At 48.5% G+C, this 21,693-nt stretch overlaps 2 protein-coding genes across 3 annotated transcripts in view; both read right to left on the bottom strand.

Moving 5' to 3' along the window:
- Positions 1–1,486, bottom strand: part of Syt5 (synaptotagmin 5) — a 7,234-nt gene extending 5,748 nt beyond the window's left edge. Inside the window, exons 1-2 of one of the 2 annotated variants that reach the window (XM_055595605.1) lie at positions 972–1,486; positions 293–465 (exon numbers count right to left, since the gene is read on the bottom strand). In XM_055595605.1, the coding sequence (XP_055451580.1) occupies positions 293–465; positions 972–1,050 (252 nt within the window). In that variant the 5' untranslated portion in view covers positions 1,051–1,486. The remainder of the gene's footprint in view (positions 1–292; positions 466–971) is intronic. The other variant, XM_055595604.1, reaches the window with a different exon arrangement.
- Positions 1,487–3,774: 2,288 nt separating this feature from the next.
- Positions 3,775–21,693, bottom strand: part of Ptprh (protein tyrosine phosphatase receptor type H) — a 21,968-nt gene continuing 4,049 nt past the window's right edge. The window contains 13 exon segments of the mRNA XM_055595616.1: positions 3,775–4,434; positions 4,517–4,652; positions 5,435–5,595; positions 5,727–5,849; positions 7,378–7,512; positions 7,618–7,694; positions 8,780–8,870; positions 9,641–9,731; positions 13,001–13,048; positions 13,154–13,232; positions 16,596–16,862; positions 17,385–17,684; positions 19,033–19,299. Coding sequence (XP_055451591.1) covers positions 4,270–4,434; positions 4,517–4,652; positions 5,435–5,595; positions 5,727–5,849; positions 7,378–7,512; positions 7,618–7,694; positions 8,780–8,870; positions 9,641–9,731; positions 13,001–13,048; positions 13,154–13,232; positions 16,596–16,862; positions 17,385–17,684; positions 19,033–19,299 — 1,940 coding nt within the window. The 3' untranslated portion in view covers positions 3,775–4,269.

The raw sequence follows: 21,693 nt of genomic DNA, 5'->3' as shown, positions 1-21,693 counted from the left end.
AGAAGGAGAAGGAGAAGAAGGAGAAGGAGAAGGAGAAGGAGAAGAAGAGGTGTGAAGGGGTGCCTGGCACAGTGGTACATGCCTTTAACCCCAGCACTCAGGGAGGCAGAGGCAAGCAGATCTCTGTGACTTCAAGACCAGCCTGGTCTACAAGGGGAGTCCAGAACAAGGCTACACAGAGAATCCCTGTCAAGAAAATAATACAAAACCAAAGGCAGAGGATAGCTGGGTCACTGAAGGGAGCCGGATGGGGTTCCAGTGTGTAAAGGGAAGGACTGAGAGGCTGTCACACCTTATCTATGTAACTCCGACCCAGCTCCTTCACTTCCTGAAAATGGACTTGGGTTTGGGCCTGGCTCTTCTTGCCCATCCGCCTCCGACAGCGCTTCCGGTAGAGACAGAAACAGCTGCTGAAGACCAGGAGGCTTGAGCCCAGCACGATGGCTGCCAGGACCCAGGCAGGCACTGTAGAAGGATGGACACAACATGCATCAAAGCTCGGGGAAATCGGCTGGCTAACTAAGTATTTATTCCATACGACAGCTTTAATGGTAGCCTGGATTTTCCTCTAGCCAATTCTATTCCATTTTAATCCCATTTTTTCTTTCCAACCAATCTCATCTCTAAAGCTCAATTGCTGCCCTAACCCAAACTGACATGATTTGTTTTCTTATAATCCTGATGTCTCTACAGCTATCTTAATTTCTGCTCAACCCAGACTTCTTTGAGAAGGCTCACTCCTGGGCCTCAGTTTCACCCACTTATGACCCCACTCCATGCCACACTCTTGCTCCACTTCTGGTTTTCCTCTTAGATCTGTCTCTCTGTTTCACTATTTCAGATTCTAGTCTGGGATACCGACCCACGAACCCTGTCAGATTTTCCTGCCTATCCACCCAAGTGTGCATCTGAGTCCTGGCCCCGGGAATCCAGCCAGGCTTTTCTTGAGGACTAGCCCAGGGCTTCCTCACCTGTGGCCTGCCTGATGCGGCTGGAGTCTGGAGGTGTCTCAGGCGCTGGAGACCCCAGGGTCGGGGGTTCCGGGAACATGGCGTCGAGGTCCTGCAGTGCTTTCTGCAGAGGTACCCAAGTACCCTATCCCCCCCCCCCCCCCCCCACCAAAACATCCAGTGAGGTTTCCATGCATCAAAGAACCCCACATCCCATTGGTGCATACTGGGAGTTAGTCTCAACCTCTCCAAGCCTAGGGCCGGTTTTGGGGGACCCAATTCCATTACAAAGAGACACTCCCTCTCTGTAGGCAACCCCAACCATCCTCCTCTACGCTTTCCTCGCCCTTCCCAAAGGCTTGAACCGGAAGAAGGCGAAGGCAGGCGTGGGAACCAGCAGACCACTGTTGCCCAGAGCGACCGCCAGGCTCCAGTCAGGGTGATAGCAAGGCTGGTTGCTGGGTAACGAGCCTGTTGCCAAGACAACGGGAGGGACTGACGCACAGAAATGAAGACCGGGCGGTGCCGGTGCCTGGGACCCAGGACGGGGGATACCACCGCCCAGCCAGGGTACTTGAGGGCGGCCTGTGATCTGTGCGTCTACAGCGGCTCCTCCCTCCGCATCTGACCCCTTGCTGAGGTGGGGGACCTGTCCCGGCACCTCTGTCGGGCCCCATATCCTCTGGCTCACGAGTCTCTCCCCAGCACCCTGACTGTCTTCACACCTGTTCTCTTGGTCTCCACTTCTCTCTCGACCCTAGAAGGGCATCTTCCCTGTGGTGTCCCCACATCCTTCTCTGGTCCGTGTCTCTGCGGCCCTCTGTTGTCTGGCCTCTTGTCTGGTCTCTCTTGGTCTCTCTCTGCTTTCTGCCTATCAGCCTGTCCTCTTTGTCTCCACACCTGTCTCTCTTCACATAACCTGCCGCTCAGAGGCAATCCTTGTCGGCAACCCTCCATCCAATACCCACCCCTACCCCTCCCACACACCTTGGTCCCTCTGAGAATAGAACTGAGTACGTGGCTTGGACAGAGGGTCCCAACAGCTCCTACCTGCTAGGTGGCGGACAGGACCCTCCCGGAGGTGCCGAGTCCTGGGCTGCCGGGACCCCGCCCCCAGCACGTGGGTGGATGGCGCTGCCTCTGTGCTGCTCGCGGAGCTCGGCGGGGTGGGGGCGCGGCTGAGTCAGCCAGGCTGATGCCTGTGCCCCTGTGTGAACGCGCGCACGTGAGTGTATGTGTGCATATGTGTGCGTGCGTGTTCTGCCGGGGAGAAAGGAGAAAGCCCTGCTCCGCCCCTCAGCCCGCCACACCCGAGAACCACCATGGCGCCCACGTACGTTGATCTTAGTACCCTAGAAGGTTCTGACGTCTGGCTAAGTCATCAGACATCTACACTGAGCACCAGCCTCCGCAACACACACACACACACACACACACACACACACACACACACACACACACCGCTTGTTACAATACAAATAACCAGACTCTAGAGCACTCGTTTTAGGACCCATCCATGAGAAGCCCCTCTGGAGACCCAAGTACTCAGCAACCCAGACTCTCGAGGTAAGAAATAAGAGCCGCCAGCATCTTTGCTCTCGGACACCCTTTTCTCCTGACCAGTCCCTAGAAGGGAGCACTTACACCCCTGGCTGCAGCCAACACAGAACCTATACTTCTGTGAATGTGTGTACGTGCGCCCGTGAGCTGTTTATAGTAGTGCACGTCCAGGTGTGAGCGCATGTGTGTGAAGGTCAGAGACAACTTTGCATGTTTCTCCTCAGGTACCATCCACCTTTACAAAAGGTGGATCTGCCATTTTACACATAAAATTGCCTCCATTACACACTGAAATAAACATCCCTATTGCCCTATAATCATAACTATATATTACTCATAATCTTTACTATTCTTACATTGAAGGAAAAATCTTCACAGTGTACTGCTGCAGGTATGTCTTCCCTTAGGGCCTGCTGAACTTTAAAAAAATACCATCTAGCATCCAGTGACAACTGTCAGCCATTTCCTCATTCCATCTTAAATGCTTTCATATTCAGATAATAAAACTATTGTAACTGCCATCCTGTGCTTAAGTTCTGACTGGAGAAGATATACTCTCAACAGCCACCACCCATTTGGCTAAAAGATTGTCCACTTTTTAAATTACCTAGCCAGGTGTGGTGGTGCATGCCTTTAATCCCAGCACCCGGGGGGAGGCAGAGGCAGGGGGATCTCTGGTCTATGTAGTGAGTCCAGGACAACCAAGACTACACAGAGAAACCTGGTCTGGAAAAACCAGAAAAAATACATTACATTATATTTATTTGTGTGGGGGAGTGGGCATGTGTGAGTCAGAGGACAATTTGAAGGCACTGGCTCTCTCCTTTCGCCGTGGGGACCTGGGACTTGAACTCAGGTCATCGGGCTTCACAGGAAAGTCTTTTCCAACTAAGCTATCTCAGCGTCCTCATCCATCTGGTCTCTCCCTGGCTTAGACACACTGAGTAAGCTTGGCCGGATACCCCGAAAGCCCCGGGGACCTTCCTGCCTTTGCCCCCTCCCTTCTGCCACTACAAGCAAGCCCCATGACACCCAGCATTTTCCACATGGGCTCTGAGGCCCAAACTCACTTTAGCAACTGGACTATCCTCCCAGCCCAAATCATTCTATTCTAGGGTGGTGAAATATAATGTGCTCCTAAAGTTTCCTCCATAGGTGTTTGCTCAGTCTTTAAGATCTTTAAGGAACCCCTCTCCTACCCCAATATTATCTTCTAGAGATAAATAAATAAATAAATAAATAAATAAATAAATAAATAGATAGATAGATAAAAACCACTTTCAGTGGGAAGAGTTTAATAAATTATACAGAAGGAAATAATGTGCAGACATGGGGCACGGGGAAACCACAAGCAGAGGAACTCCCTTCAGACCCCGATTAAAGGAGACTGGTTTGGTTTCTAAAGTAAAAAGGGGGCAGTTACCCACTTGCCTTTACTCCTCAGGCAGCAGAATTCTAGACCCTGATTCCTTCTTCTGACTCCAGGGTCCAGCCTGTTTCTTTGAGACCCTGGATACCCAGGCCACACCCACCTCCGCTCAAGGAACAGAACCTGCCACCCCAGGCTCCCAGCCCCCAGGCTCACAAGTTGAAGTACATCAGACTCTTCCTGCCCTTGGACAAGAGGAGAGAGGCATCCAATGGTCTTCTACCACAGGGATGGAGATGCTGGGCCTCCAACCCTCATTTGTCTTGGAGGTCCAGGTATCTGGGCTCCAGCATGGGTCCAGATCTGGCCTGAGTATGTCTGTGTGTAGGCTCAGCACCCAGAAGCGGAAACCTCAGAGTCATGGGCTCTGATGGCAGCTGCATTCTCATAGATGAGGCTGGCCACATTCTCATACACTGGCTCCTTCGGGACGAGGTCCGGAGCTGACTTCTGGAGGGATCTCAAGATGCACTGGTGGAGGAACACATACTGGGCCTGGGGAGGATGCAGAGGGATGAAGGATGCTTCTTGGAGGGTCCCCCCCCCCCACCCATGCTGTGCCCCGGAGCTCCCTCACCTCTGTCTGCACCATCAGTGGCCGGCTCTCTCTCATCCTCTTCACGAAGTTGAAGGGACCCACCAGCCCCTCACACTCCAGCTGCCGGAGCAGGACATCCAGTGCAATGAGGGTGCCTGTCCGGCCCACCCCGGCACTAGGCAAGGGACAAGACAGGGGTCAAGCCTCCAAGGGAGGGAAGTCTGGAGTTCTAGGTGCTGAGATTGCATGGTTTTACAGCACTCAGAGAGTGTGGCACTCCGCAAGACAGTTTAAATCGGGGACTATGACACAAGTGGCTGAGGCTAGGGTTTTCTGTATCCGTTGGCCATCTGTTGTGATCTCTGCTCCATCTTTTCACTGATCCCAAGCATGGAAATAAGATGTAGCAGCACACCCACTGTACAGGTGGCGAAATGAAAGCTGAGGAAGGCAAGTCATGTGTCCCATGCCATACAGCTAATAATGGGTCTGGAAGAACACCTAAACAAATTGGTTTTGTGATTTTGTTGTTTTTGTTTTGTTTTTCAAGACAGGGTTTCTCTGTATACCCCTGGCTGTCATGGAACTCTCTCTGTAGACCAGGCTGGCCTTGAACTCAGAGAGATTTGCTTGCTTCTGCTTTTTGAGTGCTGGAACTAAAAGCATGCACCACCCCTCAGACAGGGGTTTTTCAAAACAGGGTTTCTCTGTATACCCCTGGCTGTCCTGGGAACTAACTCTGTAGACCAGGCTAACCTAGACCTTAGATATCCACCTGCCTCTGCCTCCCAAGTGCTTGGATTGCAGGCATGCCACCATGTCCAGCCCAAAACCACTTCTAAATTTTTTATTTTGCTTTTAATTATATAATTAAAGTGTGCCTGTCCATGACAGGTTCTGAGACCCTGGGGACAGAGATAGAGCTCTCCTATAGAGAGGCTTCTAGGTGGCACTCACCTGCAATGCACAATGGGCAGGCCTCCATCCATGGTGTGGTCCAACCATTGCCGAAGCACCTTTTGGAAAGCCAGCAAGGGGTCTGGGGAGTAAGGAACTCCATGATCTGGCCAGGCCAGGTAGTGGAATTGGCGCACAGAGAGAGTCTGCTGCTCCTCCATCTGAAAGAAGTGAGAGCAAAGGAGGGAGAGTGCAGAGGTCCCAGAAGTTTCTATGCCTAATGGGGCTTCTCTGGGACACGTACTACATGGACACTTTTTGAGGAGTTCTGGGTGGGGTTGGAAGGACTCACGTGGAAGAGCTGAAGATCCCTCACTGCCCAGTTCTCTGTCACCTCCTCACTTATCAGCGTCACCTGCAGCTGCCCATGAGTGCAGGGCTGAGCATCCAGAGGCCAGTAATGCTCACACTTCACCTGGACAGGGACAGTCAGAAAACAGAGGACAGTGCACTCTGTGTGTGTGTGTGTGTGTGTGTGTGTGTGTGTGTGTGTGTGTGTGCACGCGCGCGCCTGTGTGGGGTGTGTGTGCATGTGTGTTTCTATGTCTGTCTGTCTGTGTATGGTGTGTCTGTGTGTATATGTGTATGCATGTACCCACGTGTGTAGGTACACTGTGGGGAGGGAATATGCCAGGTGTGCGTGTGGATGTGGGCGCTTGAGGCTGATCTTGGGGGTCTTCCTCACCCACTCTGTACTGAACTCTCTGAGGCAGGGTCTCCCACTGAACACAGAGCTTCCCTGATAGAGCTAGTCTGGTTGGCCTGCTTGGCTCAGAGGTTCCATTTCTCTGCCTTTTGAAGACTAGAATTCCCAGTGAGTCACTATTCTCACCTGGCGTTTGTGTGGTCCTGATGCTTACATGTCAAGTTCCTTATCTGCTAAGCCATCTCCCCAACCCTGGGAACAAGACACCTTTGCCATGTTGTCTTTTTTCTTTCTTCCTGAGAGGATGTCACATAGCAAATGCTGGTCTTGAGCTTGATTTCAAGTCAAAGATTATTTTGACTTCTGATCCACCAGCTTCCACCTCCAGAATTCTGGGATTATAGGTTTGTACTGCCTCACAGGTTTATACAGTGCTATTAAGCAAAAACAAGCCTCTCATATGAGTGTTCATTTATTTTCATACAGTATCCTACCTATATAAATGCCTACATGCCAGAAGAAGGCACCAAATTTCATTATAGATGGTTATGACCCACCATGTGGTTGCTGGGAATTGAACTCAGGGCCTTTGGAAAAACAGCCAGTGCTCTTAACCTCTAAGCCATCTCTCCAGCCCCATATGAATATTCTAATCAAGGTGAAAATGGCAACAAGAGAGGACTTATGGGTGCCAGGTCTAATAGATTCACACCAGTCAAGAGGACCCCTTAATCCTTAATTAAGCCTGTCGAGCCTTGACATAGTTTGACTGTGCCTCCACTCAAAATTTATATACTGAGAGCTTCATTCCCAAATTCATACATGAATGGTATTTGGAGATAGGATCTATGGGAAGAAACTAGGATTAAATGTTGTCCTAAGGGTAAGGCCCTCAAGATGGTATTCGTGATTGTATATGGCGAGGAAGAGAACTGGCACACTGGCTCAGCCTCACCATTGTACTCCCATCTTGTCATGTTGGAGGAAGAAGACCCTCCCTAGAAGCCAGAATCACTCTCTCGAACACATCCCACTCTCCAGAAGCAAAAGCTACATGAACCTTTGTTCTCTATAAAATATCCAGTCTGTGGCATTGCCTCACCACAGCAGAACATGAACCAAGACACACACACACACGGACCTGTGGACCTTCGGAGGGTGGCTGAGGGATGGGTGCGTGTTGAAGACTGCTGGAGTTACATTGCAGAGATGCAGAGGTATGTAGAAGGGACTGCACAACGTTAGTGTCCAGGTTGGGCAGTGCTCAAGGGTTACCTCTAGGACAGAAATCTCTCACCCGTCCAGACTCCATGCAGTTGGTCAGCATGACCACGGTGTGGCTCCGCTGCTCCCACACCAAACGCCAGAAATCACTCACAGTGTGAGGCAGGGGACCCTGGGTTGCAATGAACTCCTTGGGGCTCCAGAGACCCTAGTTGAAGAAAGCAGGCATACCAAGGGGAGGTTGTCAGATGACCACCATCCCTTTCAGCTCTTTATCTCTCCAGGCTCACTGAGTGCCCCCCTGCCACCTTACAGGTATGAAGCTAGCGTTGATATAGTCGGAGCCTGGTTCTTCATGGCGGGGCTTCAGGGGAACCCGGGACCAGTCATCTAGGAGAACACAACAGCATGAGTAATGAGAAGAAGGCTGTGAGAGGGGCTGCAGAGACAGCTCAGCCGGTAAAGGGACCTCAGTTGAAGATCCAGAACCTACATCAAAAAGCCAGGCATGGTAGTGTGTGCCTATAACCCCAGCACTAGGGAGACAGACAGGAGGATACCTTAGGCTCTCAGGCCAGCCAGACTTGGTGAGTTCCAGATCAGTGAAAACAGAGTCTCCAAAAACAACGTAGGGCTGGGTACGTGGCTCAGTACAGTGCTTGACTAATCTGTAAAAAGCCCTGGGTTGGAGCCTCCCCACTATATAAACTATGTGTGGTGATGCCCATCATCTAAGTACTTGGGGGTAGAGGTGGGAGGATCAGAAGTCCAAGATTGGCTGGGTGGTGGTGGCAGAGGCAGGGAGATCTCTGCGTCTACAGAGCTAGTTCCAGGACAGCCAAGATAGCTCAGCCGGTAAAGGCATATGTCAGCAAACCTGATGAGCTGAGTTTGGTCTCTGGTACCCACATGGAGGGAGGAGAAAACTGACTCATGCAGGCTACCCTCTGACCTCCATTGTATGCTGTGGCATGCATGCCACACCATAAATAGGTCAACTGACTGACAGACAGATAGACAGACAGATGTGAAAAACAAAACAAGCAAACAAAAATCATGGTGCTCGAGAGATGGCTTAGTGGACAAGAGAAGAGCATTTTCTGCTCTCAAGTTTAGTTCCCAACATTCACGGCAGGTAATGCACAATTGCCTGAAATTCAGCTCCAGCTGAATCAAAACTTCTGGTCTCCATGGGCACCCATATACACATCATACACGTGTGCGCACACATATGCACGTATACACACAAAGAATAAACATCTAAAAATAAATTTAAATATTTTGAGTGGCTAGTCACTGAAGAAGGTACTTGAGGTTGCAAACTAACGCAAACCAGACTTATGCAAACCAGCATATACATGCATGAACACACACACATATGTGAGAGAGAGAGAGAGAGAGAGAGAGCACCCAGGATCGGGGTTCTGGCTGACTCCATGGGAGGCAGATGAAGGTGACAAACACCAGAGACTCACAAGGCAGTACATTCCTGAAGCGGTTCTTGGATGTGTTCTCTGGAGCCAATGCTACCATCTGAGACTGGCCTTGTCCCTCCAGAGCCAATTGCTACAGGCAGAGAGACAGAGAGGAGATTCAAGGTGTTGGATTGCCTTTGCCTTCCTCCAGTGCCCTCACGACTCCATGTGCCTTCTTCTGTTTATCCTTTGAATGTTGGGACTCTTTAGCACCCATAAACAATGGTGATACGTGACCTCCAGCTTGGGGGTACTTGTAAGGGTTTAGTGGAAGCTGGAGGCTTCCTCAGACAGATGTCCTGGGAAAGGTATCAGGGAGTCTGTGTGTTATGAAGCCAAGTATCCATCACTGTTTTAGGGGTTCCAAGAGTTGGAAAGAAACATGCTTGACAGTTTTAGTATGATTAAAAGAGGCAGGCTGGGGATGTGGCTCTCCGTTGGTAGAGTGCTTGCCTAGCATGCTCAAGGTCCTGGATTGGATCCCCAGGCACAGCATAATTGCAGGAGCATACCTGCAATGCCAGCACTTAAGAGGTCATGGGGAAGGGCTCTAAGCACAAGGTCAATTTTGGCTATGTGGTGTGATGTAGGCCAGCCTGGAGTACATGAGAGAGACTCTGTCTCAAAAAGGAGGTGAGGTTTATAGATGATCTATGGGCAGTTGACAGTTGCTGGAGAAGGAAGACATTGTCTTCATTGGTAAGTTGCCCATGCTTTAGCCAGCCTCAGTCAGTGTTCATGACACTGAGACAGGAGAAACACCAAGAGCCAGCCAAGACTCCATAATGAAACGTTGCCTCTAAAATAATAGGACAAGCGTGGGGGTGGCAGCCAGCTCTTCATGCCTCTGCTCTCACCCACCTGATACTCCTCAGCAAATCCATAGTTGCTGTCCTTCTCATTCTCCTTGATGTGCTCAGCAAAGTCTTTGGCCAGGATATCCCCTGGGAAGCTGTGGCAGGAAGAAAGGTAAAAATACAAATGAATAAAAATGAAGACTTGGGCTGGAGAGATGGTTCAGTGGTTAAAAGCACTGGCTGCTCTTCCAGAGGTCTTGAGTTCAATTCCCATCAACCACATGACAGCTCACACTCATCTTTAACAGGATCTGATGCCCCTTTCTGGCATGCAGGCATACAGACAGAGTGCTCATACATAAAATAAATAAATAAATAGATAAATAAATAAATAGTGAAATAAAAATACTCTAAGCCCCTTGGAGCTGGCAAGCTGTCTCAGCCAGTCCTAACACAATGCCCGACTGCTTGAGTTTCATCCTTGGAAGGAGAGCAGTGACTCCCTTGGGCTGTCTTCTGACCTTCACATATCACATCCTCTCCATGAAATGAAAAAGCAAATGAAGCCGCGTCCATCTGGGAGCCAGAGGCTGGCAGATGTCTGTCTGAGGCTGGCTTGGCCCACAGAGTGACTTACCATGAGTTGATGTAGCAGCGCCCTAAGGAACCCTCCAAAGAAGAGGGCGTCAAAGGTTATCGACTCACGAGCACACAGCAGCCCAAAGCTGCAAGCAACACGAGCGCCCATCGCTGGCATAGACATTACCAATGGAAAGCCCAGTGTTCAGAGCACTGAGGCAGGAGGAGAATCAAGAGTTCAAGGCCAGCCAGCACTACATAATGAAACCTTCCCTCTGAAAAATAGGACAAGAATCCCAGTGGTGACCTACACCTTTAATCCCACCTTTAATTCAGGAGGCAGAGGCAGGTGGATCTCTGTGAGTTCAAGGCCAGCCTAGACTACAGAGAGAATTCCAGAACAACCAGGGCTACAAAGAGAAACTCTATCTTAAAAAGAAGAGGAGGGGGAGGAGGATGAAGAAGAGGAAGAGGAACAAGAGGAGGAGGAGGAGGAGGAGGAGGAGGAGGAGGAAGAGAAGGAGGAGGAGGAAGAGAAGGAAGAGAAGGAGGAGGAGGAAGAGAAGGAAGAGAAGGAGGAGGAGGAGGAAGAGGAGGAGGAGGTGGCTAAGGATCAGTAAGACAGCTCAGCAAGAAAAGTCACTAACCGATAAACTTGATGACCTGAGTTTGATCCCTAGGACCGACGTGGTGGAAAGAGAGACCCAGCTCCTTCCATACACACGCACACACACATATGCACACCACAAGCATGCATACACACCATACAAAAATTAAAACTTTTAATGGGCCAAGAGCTATCACCAAGTGTCCATCAGTGAACAAATGGATAAACTAAATGTGGTCTAGCCATACAATGGAGTATTGTTCAGCTTTAAAAGGATGGGGCTGGAGAAAGGACTCAGTGGTTAAGAGTACTGGCATCTCTTCCTGAGGACTTGAACAGCCACATAATGATTCACAACCATCTGCAATTCCAGTTCCAGAGGACCTGGCCGGCTTTTCTATCCTCTTCAGGTATCCATGCAGACAAAACAGCCTTCTCCATAAAAAATAATAAAAAATTTGAAAACAAACAGAAAACCTCTCCAAACTCTCCTCTCAGAAATAAACTGACAACCTCCCCCCCCCCCCCCCCCCCCCCCCCCGAACCGGCCCCCCCCCCCCCCCCCCCCCCCAAGGCTCCACCGGATGGAGCACCCGCCTACCACGTCGCTGATACTGCTTCCTAACACTCTTCCCTGCCTTCACCCCGTGTACGGAGACTGGTCTTAGTCCTGGACAGAGTAACTCCACTTTGCGACCACTTATGTGTTCTTTAGATGAGACTTCCATAACACAAAATTCCATAACACAAACCGCCCCACAGTCTGACCATTTTCTGAGGCTGCCGGAGTCCCTGCCTGCAAACTTTCCCAGCCGGTGGCGTCCTGTGTGCTCGTCCTTACTGCGGCCTGCAGTAACTCTTGCTGCTTGAACACACGGGGGCGCTCAAGGCCTGGGTTTGCATCCTTCCTGCTCGAAATTGTCACAATCTACAAGTTTGCCTGGTGACAGGCGCACGCATGATGGTGACTCTTGGAGAATGGAGCCGTCTTTCATGCAAGGCTCTGTAGGTAATCCCCAGCAGACTCACTCACACATCGAGCTGCGCTTTTCTGAGTCCTTTGAGCTTCCACTGTCGTCCCTTGTTTGGAAGCATGTCCCTCTTAAATTCACAGGACACACCCAGCTTCCTTCATTTCTGTGCTCACGTTCTTTGTAAGTGGCTTTGCCTTTCCTCAAGCAGCTTTTCTTCCTTCCTTCCTTCCTTCCTTCCTTCCTTCCTTCCTTCCTTCCTTCCTTCCCTCCCTCCCTCCCTCCCTCCCTCCCTCCCTTCTTCCTTCCTTCCTTCCTTCCTTCTCCTCCTCCTCTTCTTTTATTTATTTATTTATTTGTTTGTTTGTTTGTTTATTTAGAGGAAGAATGTCCCTGTAGTATAGCCCTGGCTGTCTTGAACTTACCTCGTAGACCAGGCTGGCCTCACCGAGATCTGCCTGCTTCAGCCTCCCTGAGAGCCAGGATTAAAGATGTTCGGCACACTGGACTACTCCCTCCTCTAGTTTTATTGCCCTGTCTAGAATGTTCCTCAACTTCTGTCTCCTCTCCACACATAGAGCAGTCTACATTATCTTGCTTTTTAGTGATCCCTGGTAGGAGAACACAAGTTGAGTTTGATTCCCAAGACCCACACGTAGCAACTCTCATAAGTGGTCCCCTGACCTCTTCACATGCACTGTGGTATGTAGGCACACACAGGCAGACAAATAAATAGATGATAGATGGGTGGCTGGACAGACAGACAGACAAACAGAAAGTAAATGCAAAACATTTAGGATGAGACTGGAGAGATGGCTCAGTGGTTAAGAGAATTGGCTGGTTTTCTAGAGGACTCAGGTTCAATCCCAGCACCCATACCCACATGGCTGCTCACAACCATCTGTAACTCTAGTTTTAGTGGGGTCTAATGCTCTCTTCTAGTCTTCAAAGGCACCAAGACTGTGTGTAGTAACAGATATATATGCAGACAAAACATTCATATACATAAAATAATTTTTTAAAAAATTGGACTGAATATGACCAAACCATATTACATACAATCATAAAATTCTCAAAGAATAATAAATAAAAAATTTAAAGATTAAAAAGAATTGACTTGAGGCTCTGCCTCCATGAATGAGCTGTGGCCTGTTGAGGGGGTGGGGTCACAGTCACTCCTGAGGCTTCAGTGAGCACAGGTATGGCTCTGCCCCCTGACTTAGCTGGCTGTAACTCCCTCAGACCGTGATTCCCCAACCTCACTCACCTGGACACCAGAGCCTTGGGCACTTCCTTTGGCTGCCTCATCTTTCTTCTGAAAGAAAGACTCTGTAAAGCTCAGGCAGGAGCCCAGGACCAGGGAGCCTCGTTCTGAGCTCCCGCCAGCTAAGCATCCTGCAGTCTTGTTTCCAAGTCTCACCTCCTCTTCAGGAAGAAAATCAGCAGGCCCACAAGGATGAAAAGCAGAAGGGTGCCCACGATGGCTCCAGCAATGACCCCTGCAGTGAGACGAAAAGGGAGAGAAACTGATGGTGATGGTGAGGATGTGTACATGGAGTGTGTGAGCCATGTGTGACATGGCACACGTGTGTAGAAGTCAAAGAACAACTCTTCGTGTAGTCAATTTTCTCTTTCACTATGAGGATCCCAGGAATCGAACTTAGTTCCCTAGTCTTGGATGGTATGTATCTTTACCTGATGAGCCAGCTCTTATCTACCAATTTTCTGTCTCCGTCCTTAGCTGGCTCTGCGTTGAGAGGCCCATAGTGAGGACGAAGAAAAGGGAAAAGATAGTCCTTCTCAGCAGACCCCTGGATCCAGCCACAGAGCCAAATGCATTATTTTGTTTAAATGTACACATTTATTTATTTATTTCCTATCTCTCTCTGTGTATGCATGTATGCATGCCACAGTGTGTCTGTGGAGGTCAGAGGACACTCTGAAGGAGTTGGTTCTCTTTTACCATGTGAATCCCTGGAGTTGGAGCTTGGCAGCAAGCCCCTTCACCGTACAATCCATCTGGCCAGCTCAAATACATTTCTTCTTTTGAATGTGTGTGTGTGTGTGTGTGTGTGTGTGTGTGTGTGTGTGTGTGTGTAGCTGTGTACATGTGAGAACAAGTGTCATTAGAGACCAGAAGAAGGCATTGAATGCCCTGGAGGTAGAGTTCTGTGGAGGAATGAGGCTGATACGGGCACTGGGAAACAAACTCAGCTCTTCTGCAAAAGCAGTATGTACTCTTTTCTGGGCACCATGGCTCAGGCCTTTAATCCCAGCACTAGGGAAGCAGGGGCAGGAGGATCTCTGTGAGTCCAAGGCCAGCCTGCTCTACACAGTGAGTTCCAAACCAACCAAGGCTACATACTGAGACCCTGTCTCAAAAAGCAACAAACAAACAAACAAAAAAAGAGTATGTGTTTTTAACTGCCGGACTATCTCTCCAACCTCCTAAATACATAATTTCTAAACTGAACCTAACAGTAAAGCATAACATTGCTTTCTTTGGCCTGACTAGTAGTTCCCCATGGGGACATGGCTCAACATTTGGAGGCATCTTCAGTTGTCACAAATTGCTGGTGGGGCATTACTGGCCTCGGACTGCTCAGTGCCACACACAGAGAGGGCTGCCCACCAAAGCAGTGAAGAGGGTCCAGGAAGCCTTCACAGGTGAAGAAACCATTCTATCTTAGTTTCACTCCCTGTCACCGTGAGAAAAACACCCTGACAAAAGCAACTTAAGCCAGGTGGTGGTGGCCCACACCTTTAATCCCAGCACTAGGGAAGCAGGGGCAGGAGGATTTCTGAGTTTGAGGTCAGCCTGGTCTACAGAGTGAGTTTCAGGACAGCCATGGCCACACAGAGAAAATAGAAAGCAACTTAAAGACAAAGATTACCCTGCATCCCTATGGGGAAGTCTAGGTAGTGTGAACTTGACATAGCTAGTCATGTCATATCCACAGTCAAGAGGGAAGAGCCGTGAATTCGTGCATGCCACTGCTCAGTTTACTGTCTCCATTCCTACATACTCTATGATTCCCTGCTCAGGGACTGGTGCCACCCAGAGTGGGCAGGACTTCCAGTACTCAAGACATCCCACCCCTCAACAACAGGGCCACCCACCGGATAGCCTAATCTAGACAATCTCTCACTGAGACCCCTGACCCCTTCTCAGATAACTCTAGGTTGTGTCAAGTTGACAGTTAAAGCCAACCATCACACACTCCCTCATCCTCACAGCATCTGTTCTCCTGAGGATAGGGGCTTGGTTCACTCTGAGCTTTCCCAAGAGAAAAGTCTTAGCTGTGGACCTCAACTGGCATCTAGTAGTACGCAAGACCTTGGTTGTTCCTAGGCCCTGATGGGCACAGTTCTCCTAGGATCTGTCCTGAGATACCAAGTATAGAAGAAACTGTCTCCATGAGCCTTGGAAGGCCAAGGCTGCAGCTACCCAGCAGCCCTGGTTGTAGAGAGCTGGTGGTCCAGTAGGAATATAAGTCCTTTATGAACCTCACCAACTTGGTCCTCCAGCATTCAGCAAGAGACTTTGTCCCCTCCAAGATTCTAGTTTCCTAAAAGAGAAATACTCCCAAGGAACAGAACGGGGCAAAGTAAACTTCAAGAAGCATATAATTAACACTGCATCTACCTCGCTGTCTCTCCAGAATGGTCACCTAGATTACTAGGGGCCCTGATTCCTAGGAAGAGACAGAGTGGGCAGAGTGAAACATACATCCAAAAGGTCATGGTAGGGCCAACAAGATGGCTCAGCTGGTTAAGGCTTGACTTCCATAGTGCATGCTGGCATGTGCGCACCACGCACAGACTAATAGATAGGTGGAATAAAATGTTTAAAAGAAATATTAGATAAAAATTAGAGAATGGCTCAGGGTTAAAAGCACTGGCTGCTCTTCCAGAGAATCTGGGTTCAATACCCAGCACCACCTGAGCCCTGACAACCACATGTAACTCCAGTTCAAGGGAATCTGGTGTCCCCTTCTGGCCTCTGTGGGTACTGCATGCATATGGTACTCAGCCATTCATGAAGGCAAAAACAGCCACACAGATAAAAAAAAACAAAAAACAAAAAAACTATTTTTCTTAATTAAAGAAAATTGTTCTTAAATCAATGGTAGTGAAAGCTACAATGGTGTTAGAAATATACTGTGACTTGTGTGTCCAATGAATTTTATTTCAAGAAAGCTGTTTTAAGGAAATCAGTGAGTTGGTTCAATCTGTAACATGCTTGCATTGAAAGTATGAGGACTGAGTTCGATCTCAGAAACATCCAGGCTCGGTGGCACATGCCTATGATGTCAGTCTGGAGAGGGAGATCCCTGGAGCCTACTGCCCAACCAGCTCAGCTCTCCTTGGCCAGTTTTGGGTCAGTGACAGTCCAGGTCTCAAAACAACAACAACAAAAAAATGTACATGGAACTGTGAGGTGGATCCGAAGGTGAAGAGGCTTGCTTGCCAGCACACCTAAGGAACTGAGTTAGATTCCTTTGCCCCACACGGTGGAAGGAAATAACGAACTCCTGCAAATTGTTCTCCAACCTCCACAATGTGACACACACACACACACAAACAAATAAATGTAATTTAAAATTTTTAATGTGGATGTTACATGAACCATACCCAAGACTGTCCTCTGGTCACATGCATGCACATATGTGCACATGAACCTGCACACACATGAACACAGTAGCGAGACAGAACACAGTAGAGAGAAGAAGAGATATTGAGACACAGATAGAGAGAGAAATAAAACAAAATGCAGACAGACTAAAAATACAAACAAAGAACAACAACAAAAACCCATGGCCTCCCTTCATGGCAAGGATTGTCCCTGGGACTCTACTCACCTGTGCTCTCTGTGTTGCAGGTCATAGAGATGGACTGGACCCTCAGTCCATTAAAGACAGTTGTGACGGTGGCTGTGTAGGATTGAGCTGGGCTAAGATCTGACACAGACACACCCTTCTCACACAAAGATCCATCCTGGGTGCTCCGTTGCCTGCCCACTTCCACCTCAAAGGTCTCATAACCTCCAGATGGGCAGGACCACTTCAGGATGACACCATAACCTCCAGAGGTGCTGATGCAAGAGATGATGTTGACAGCAACTGGTGCTGAGTAAAGAAAACAGGAGGAATCAACAGTAACCACCAAATGTGGTTGGTTTTGTACACCCACCTCTTTGAGCTAGCCCACCCCTTCCTCTCCAAACTCAAACACCTCATCTTCTTTTGTCCTCCCTCCCCTACCTTAAAAAACTAAAGTCCTCTCAGACTACAACCCCCATAATGCCTTGGACTCTGTACCACTGAGTGTGTAACCCCCATGGCATTATGGAATTGTAGTCAACTCACATTTTTTCCTCTTTAGAAATACTTTAGGTATGTGTATGTGTCATTGTCTATGTAGGGATATGTGTATGTCGGTAAAGTGCCCACTGATGCCAGAAAAGAACGTTGGGTCCCCTCTGCCTAAGTTAAAGGTGTTTGTGAGCCACTGGATATAAGTGGTGGGAACTGAACTCTGTAAGAGCAGTAAGTACTCTTAACTGTTGTCTTCCAACTCTGCCACTCCCTTCTTCCCCATAAGGTTGAACCTAAGCCCATTCTATCTACAAAGAGAATAGGGCATCTCACCTGTGGGTACCTGAAGGCTCTGTATGGAACTGGGCACATGGTTCCTTTCTGCCCACACGCTGAAGTTGTACAAAGTGCCAGACCTGAGGGCCGTGACCTCATACCAAGACTCATTGGTTTTAGCTTTGGATTTGGCTCCATGTCCTACAGGATCTTGCTTTCCCTGGGGCTCCTCTTCACTGGCCCAATGGACCCAGTAGGTGTAGGTATGAGAATAGGGGCCATCAGGGGGATTCCATGTCAGGGTCACTGAGCTGTTGGTAAGGCTTTCATTCTGTAGATGTGTCACTTCATTGGGAGCTGAAAGTAAACAGAGCCCCAAGGGTTATGGCCGCAGAGATACCTTTCCCCAGCCAATCATGGTGTCGAACACTTGAGCCTGGTGGGAGGCTGAGGCAGGTGATGCACCGTGAATTCAAGGCTAACCTAAGCCACATTGTAAGAGTCTGTCTCTGAAAGAGAAAGAAATAAATGCCTCCTCAAGCTTGCTTCCTTTCTCTTCATGGTGATGTTCAGCTGCTCTAATCATAGTGACGCCAGTAAGAGAACGGAGCCACAAGGAAGAACTAGAAACAGGGTGTGGACCAGGCTCATCTGAGTTCTCTCTGTCTGGTGACGATAGCTCTAGGTCTCATTCAAAAGTCTCCTCAACTACCCTTGGAGCCGTGGAATCTCCATATCTCAACATATAAAGCCTTGGCTCCCTGGCATAATGGGATTTGTGGTCCAGTTACCTTTCCTGCCCTACAAAATCTAACCTTCTCTAAGTACCTGTCCCACATCCACCCAAGGACAGGATCCTTTCTCCCTCTTAGACACACCAAGTGGTTAGAGGGAGCTACTCATTTTGGTATTCTCAGCCCTGAAGTCCACAGACTTCTACCATCAGCAGTGAACCAAATCTCTGGAGTGATTTTGGCTCTCCTCGTGAATGGAACCCACCATGTGTAGGCTGAGGCAAGGCATCCTTCACACATCTGTTTCAATAGAAGCAGCTCCTGGTGATACTGTTAGTTTCTGGGGAGTGCTGCTGAGTCTTCCTGACTCCAAAAAGCCCATTTCCCAAGATTTTTTTAAAAAGACCCTTAGTTTTGAAATCCCTGCTGGCGGAGGAATGACAATCTTTAGGAACGAAGGGACTTAGGAATTCTAACTATGATGATATCCACTTAGTGGTTTGAATGAAAATGGCCCACAGCGGCTCATATGGCTCATACGTTTGAATGCTTAGTCCTCAGCTGGTAGACTGGGAAAGATTAGGAGGTGCCTCAGTGTCACTCAGGGTAAGCTTTGAGTTTGCAAAAGCCCAAGCTAGGCCAAGAGTCAGTCTCTCTCTCTCTCTCTCTCTCTCTCTCTCTCTCTCTCTCTCCTGCCAGCTCACCATCGACCCTCAGATCAGGATGTAGTTCTCAGCTACTTCTCCAGCGTCATGTCTGCCTGTGTCCTGTGTGCTGTCATGCTCCCCACTGTGGTGATAACAGCCTAACTCTGAAACTGTGAACAAGCCATGAACTAAATGCTTTCTTTCATAAGAGTTGCTTTGGTCATGGCACTTGGGAGGTGGAGACAGGAGGATCAGGAGTTCAAGGCCAGCTAGGACTACATAAGACTCTGTTTCAAACATAAGGCTTGTGTGTGTGTTTCTCACCTGTGGAGGTGTTTAGGGTCTTCGGGAAGCTTGAGACTCCGTTCTTATTGGCCCACACAGAGACGCTGTACACGGTCCCAGCCTCAAGCTTCTCAATTGTGATGCTGGTGTTTTCTACATGTTGGGTCTCACTTCTGTCCCCATTTCCAGTGCACTGCACGCTGTAGTTATAACCTTGAAAGTCTGGACCCTGGGAGGTCCCCCAGCTCAGGGTGATGGAATCATTAGTCTGAGTCACCAGAGACAGGTTCATTACTGGGTTAGGGGCTGAAAGAAAAACAAGAATAATTCAAACTGAGCGGGGATCAATGAGTATCTCAGATTCCCAGCTCTCCATCAACCGTTTGTTCATGCAGATTGGGGTGACTAGTTTAGCCTACTGCTTCTCAAATACCTGTTGTTATTTCTTACTGCTTTTTGAGTTGTTTGTTTTGTTCTTCCTGTTTTGGAAAACTCAGGCTGACCTCAAACTTGATGAAGAAGCCAAAAATAACCTTGATCTTCTGGGCCACCTTTCTCAACTCCCAGGTGCTAGCATCACAGGCGTGTATCACTATGCCTGGTTCAACATGGTACTCCTAAAGCTTTGATTAGACTGTGAGATCAGAGCCTGCATGGATGGAATCAGTGTCTCAATACGAGGCAAAAGGAAGCTAGCATTCACTGCTTTAAATGCTGTCCTACTGTCTAGCATGGTGGATATGCATCCAGCAGAGGGGTGGGAGATAAATTTGAAATATTATACAAGCTCAACTGCCTTAAATTCAAGTCACTACTAGTGGCAATTCTCCTAGACAATGGCGTCCAGCCAGAGGGAACTGTCTACCTCCAGCTGATGCCACTGGCTTCCTGAGCATCCACCCTCAATGTGTGACACAGAGGGACAGGGTGCAGAGTGAGCTGAGTATGCCTCTAATAGCAGAACCTTGGAAGCCGATGAAGGAAGATCAGGAGTTCAAGATCATCCTTGGCCACCTAGCTGATTGGAGGTCAACCTGAACTACATAAGACCCTGTCTTAATAAACACAAGTGCTGGAGAGAGGGCTCAGCAGGTAAGAGCAATTGCTGCTCTTACAGAGGACCTGGCTTCAGTTCCAGCACCTGCACTCTGGCTCACAATCATCTGTAACTCTAATCCAGTGGATCCCACCTCCACAGGTACCAGGCAACAGGTGGAACACATCCATACATCCAGGTAAAATACATATCTAGGCATACATGAATTAATAAAATCAATAAATGTAAAAACAAGCAAAAAAAAGTGAGCTAAGGAAGTGGTTCAGTCAGGAAAGTGCTTGCCACACAATATTGCAGCACTGAAGACGTGATGGTTCACAACCATCTGTTCTGGGCGACCTAACACCTTCTTTCTGCCTTTCAGAAGGCATCATACATACATACATACATACATACATACATACATACATACATGTAAGCAAATCACTCAAATGCATAAAATAATAGTAAACAAAGCTAAAATAGTAAGTAAATAAGGGGAGGGCCTCTGAATGGCTCCCTGGGTAAAGTGATTGCCACACAAGCCTAAAGACCTGAGTTTGATTCTGGATCCTTCGGTGGAAGGAGAGAAGAGCATTCTGGGAGTTTCTCTGACCTCTACATGGGTTTTGTTGCACAGACATACCAAACTCACAAACAGGCAGTGAAACCTAACACATTTTTAATTAGGGCTAGTGAGCTGGCTCAGCGGGTAAAGGTGCTTGCTGGCAGCCTGACAACCTGAATGTGGTCCTTGGGAGCCAGAGGTGGAAGGAGAGAACTCCTGAAAGTTGTCTTCTGGCCTACACATGGAGGCTATGGTATGCATGTACTCCCCCCTCCACACACACAGAGAATAGGCAAACGTACAGTAGCATTTGTGATTTTAAATGATTTTTAAAATAACTTGTTGTTGCTGCTGTTGTTTTGAGACAAGCTTTCTCTGTATAGCCTGGTGGTCCTGGAACTTGGTCTATAGACCAGGTTGGTTTCAAACTCATACCCAGAGATTCACCTGGGTATGCCTCCTGAGGGCTGGGATTTAAGGTGTGTACCATCACCCAGCTTTAAATATAGCTTTCAGTTTAAAAAAGTAAGTGAAAAACAATTGAGGAAGGCACCCAGTGTCAGCAAGTGGCCTCCACGTGCACATGGATCCAGGCAAGCACGCATGAAAATGACACGCAAAGGTTCAGAGCACAGAACTTAGAGAGTGAAGTCTCAGAGGTCACTGATTGCACACACCCTAGCTTGAGCAAGGAGACACAGCCTGGTATTCTGGACTGCAGTCTAGTCTTAGCTCCTGACCAGCTTTAATCAGAAGCTGCAACTGCTGTAAACAGCTGATTTTCTGAGCCAAGATTGCCCTAAGACAGATCCTGTTTCCCCCTGCTGATGTCCCAAAGGGACTGTGGACTAGATGGTTGGCTGGAGTCTTCTAGTGATGCTCAGGCATCACTACCAACTGTTTAAAAAAAAAAATGACTGGGAGTACTTAGAAGATGGAGGCCACTTGTTCTACATAGCAAGTTGGTAGAAATCTTGCCTTGCAGACATGCGGCCTTGGGTTCGATCCCCACTACTGCTCTATCAGAGAGCATCTATAAGCATTTATCTATCTATCTATCTATCTATCTATCTATCTATCTATCTATCTATCTATC

This window comes from Psammomys obesus, unplaced genomic scaffold, assembly GCF_907164565.1.
Source record: "Psammomys obesus unplaced genomic scaffold, mPsaObe1.curated_primary_1811, whole genome shotgun sequence".
Lineage (NCBI taxonomy): Eukaryota > Metazoa > Chordata > Mammalia > Rodentia > Muridae > Psammomys > Psammomys obesus.
The sequence above is the reverse complement of the archived record's forward strand: the minus strand, read 5'-3'. Positions and strand labels throughout refer to the sequence as shown.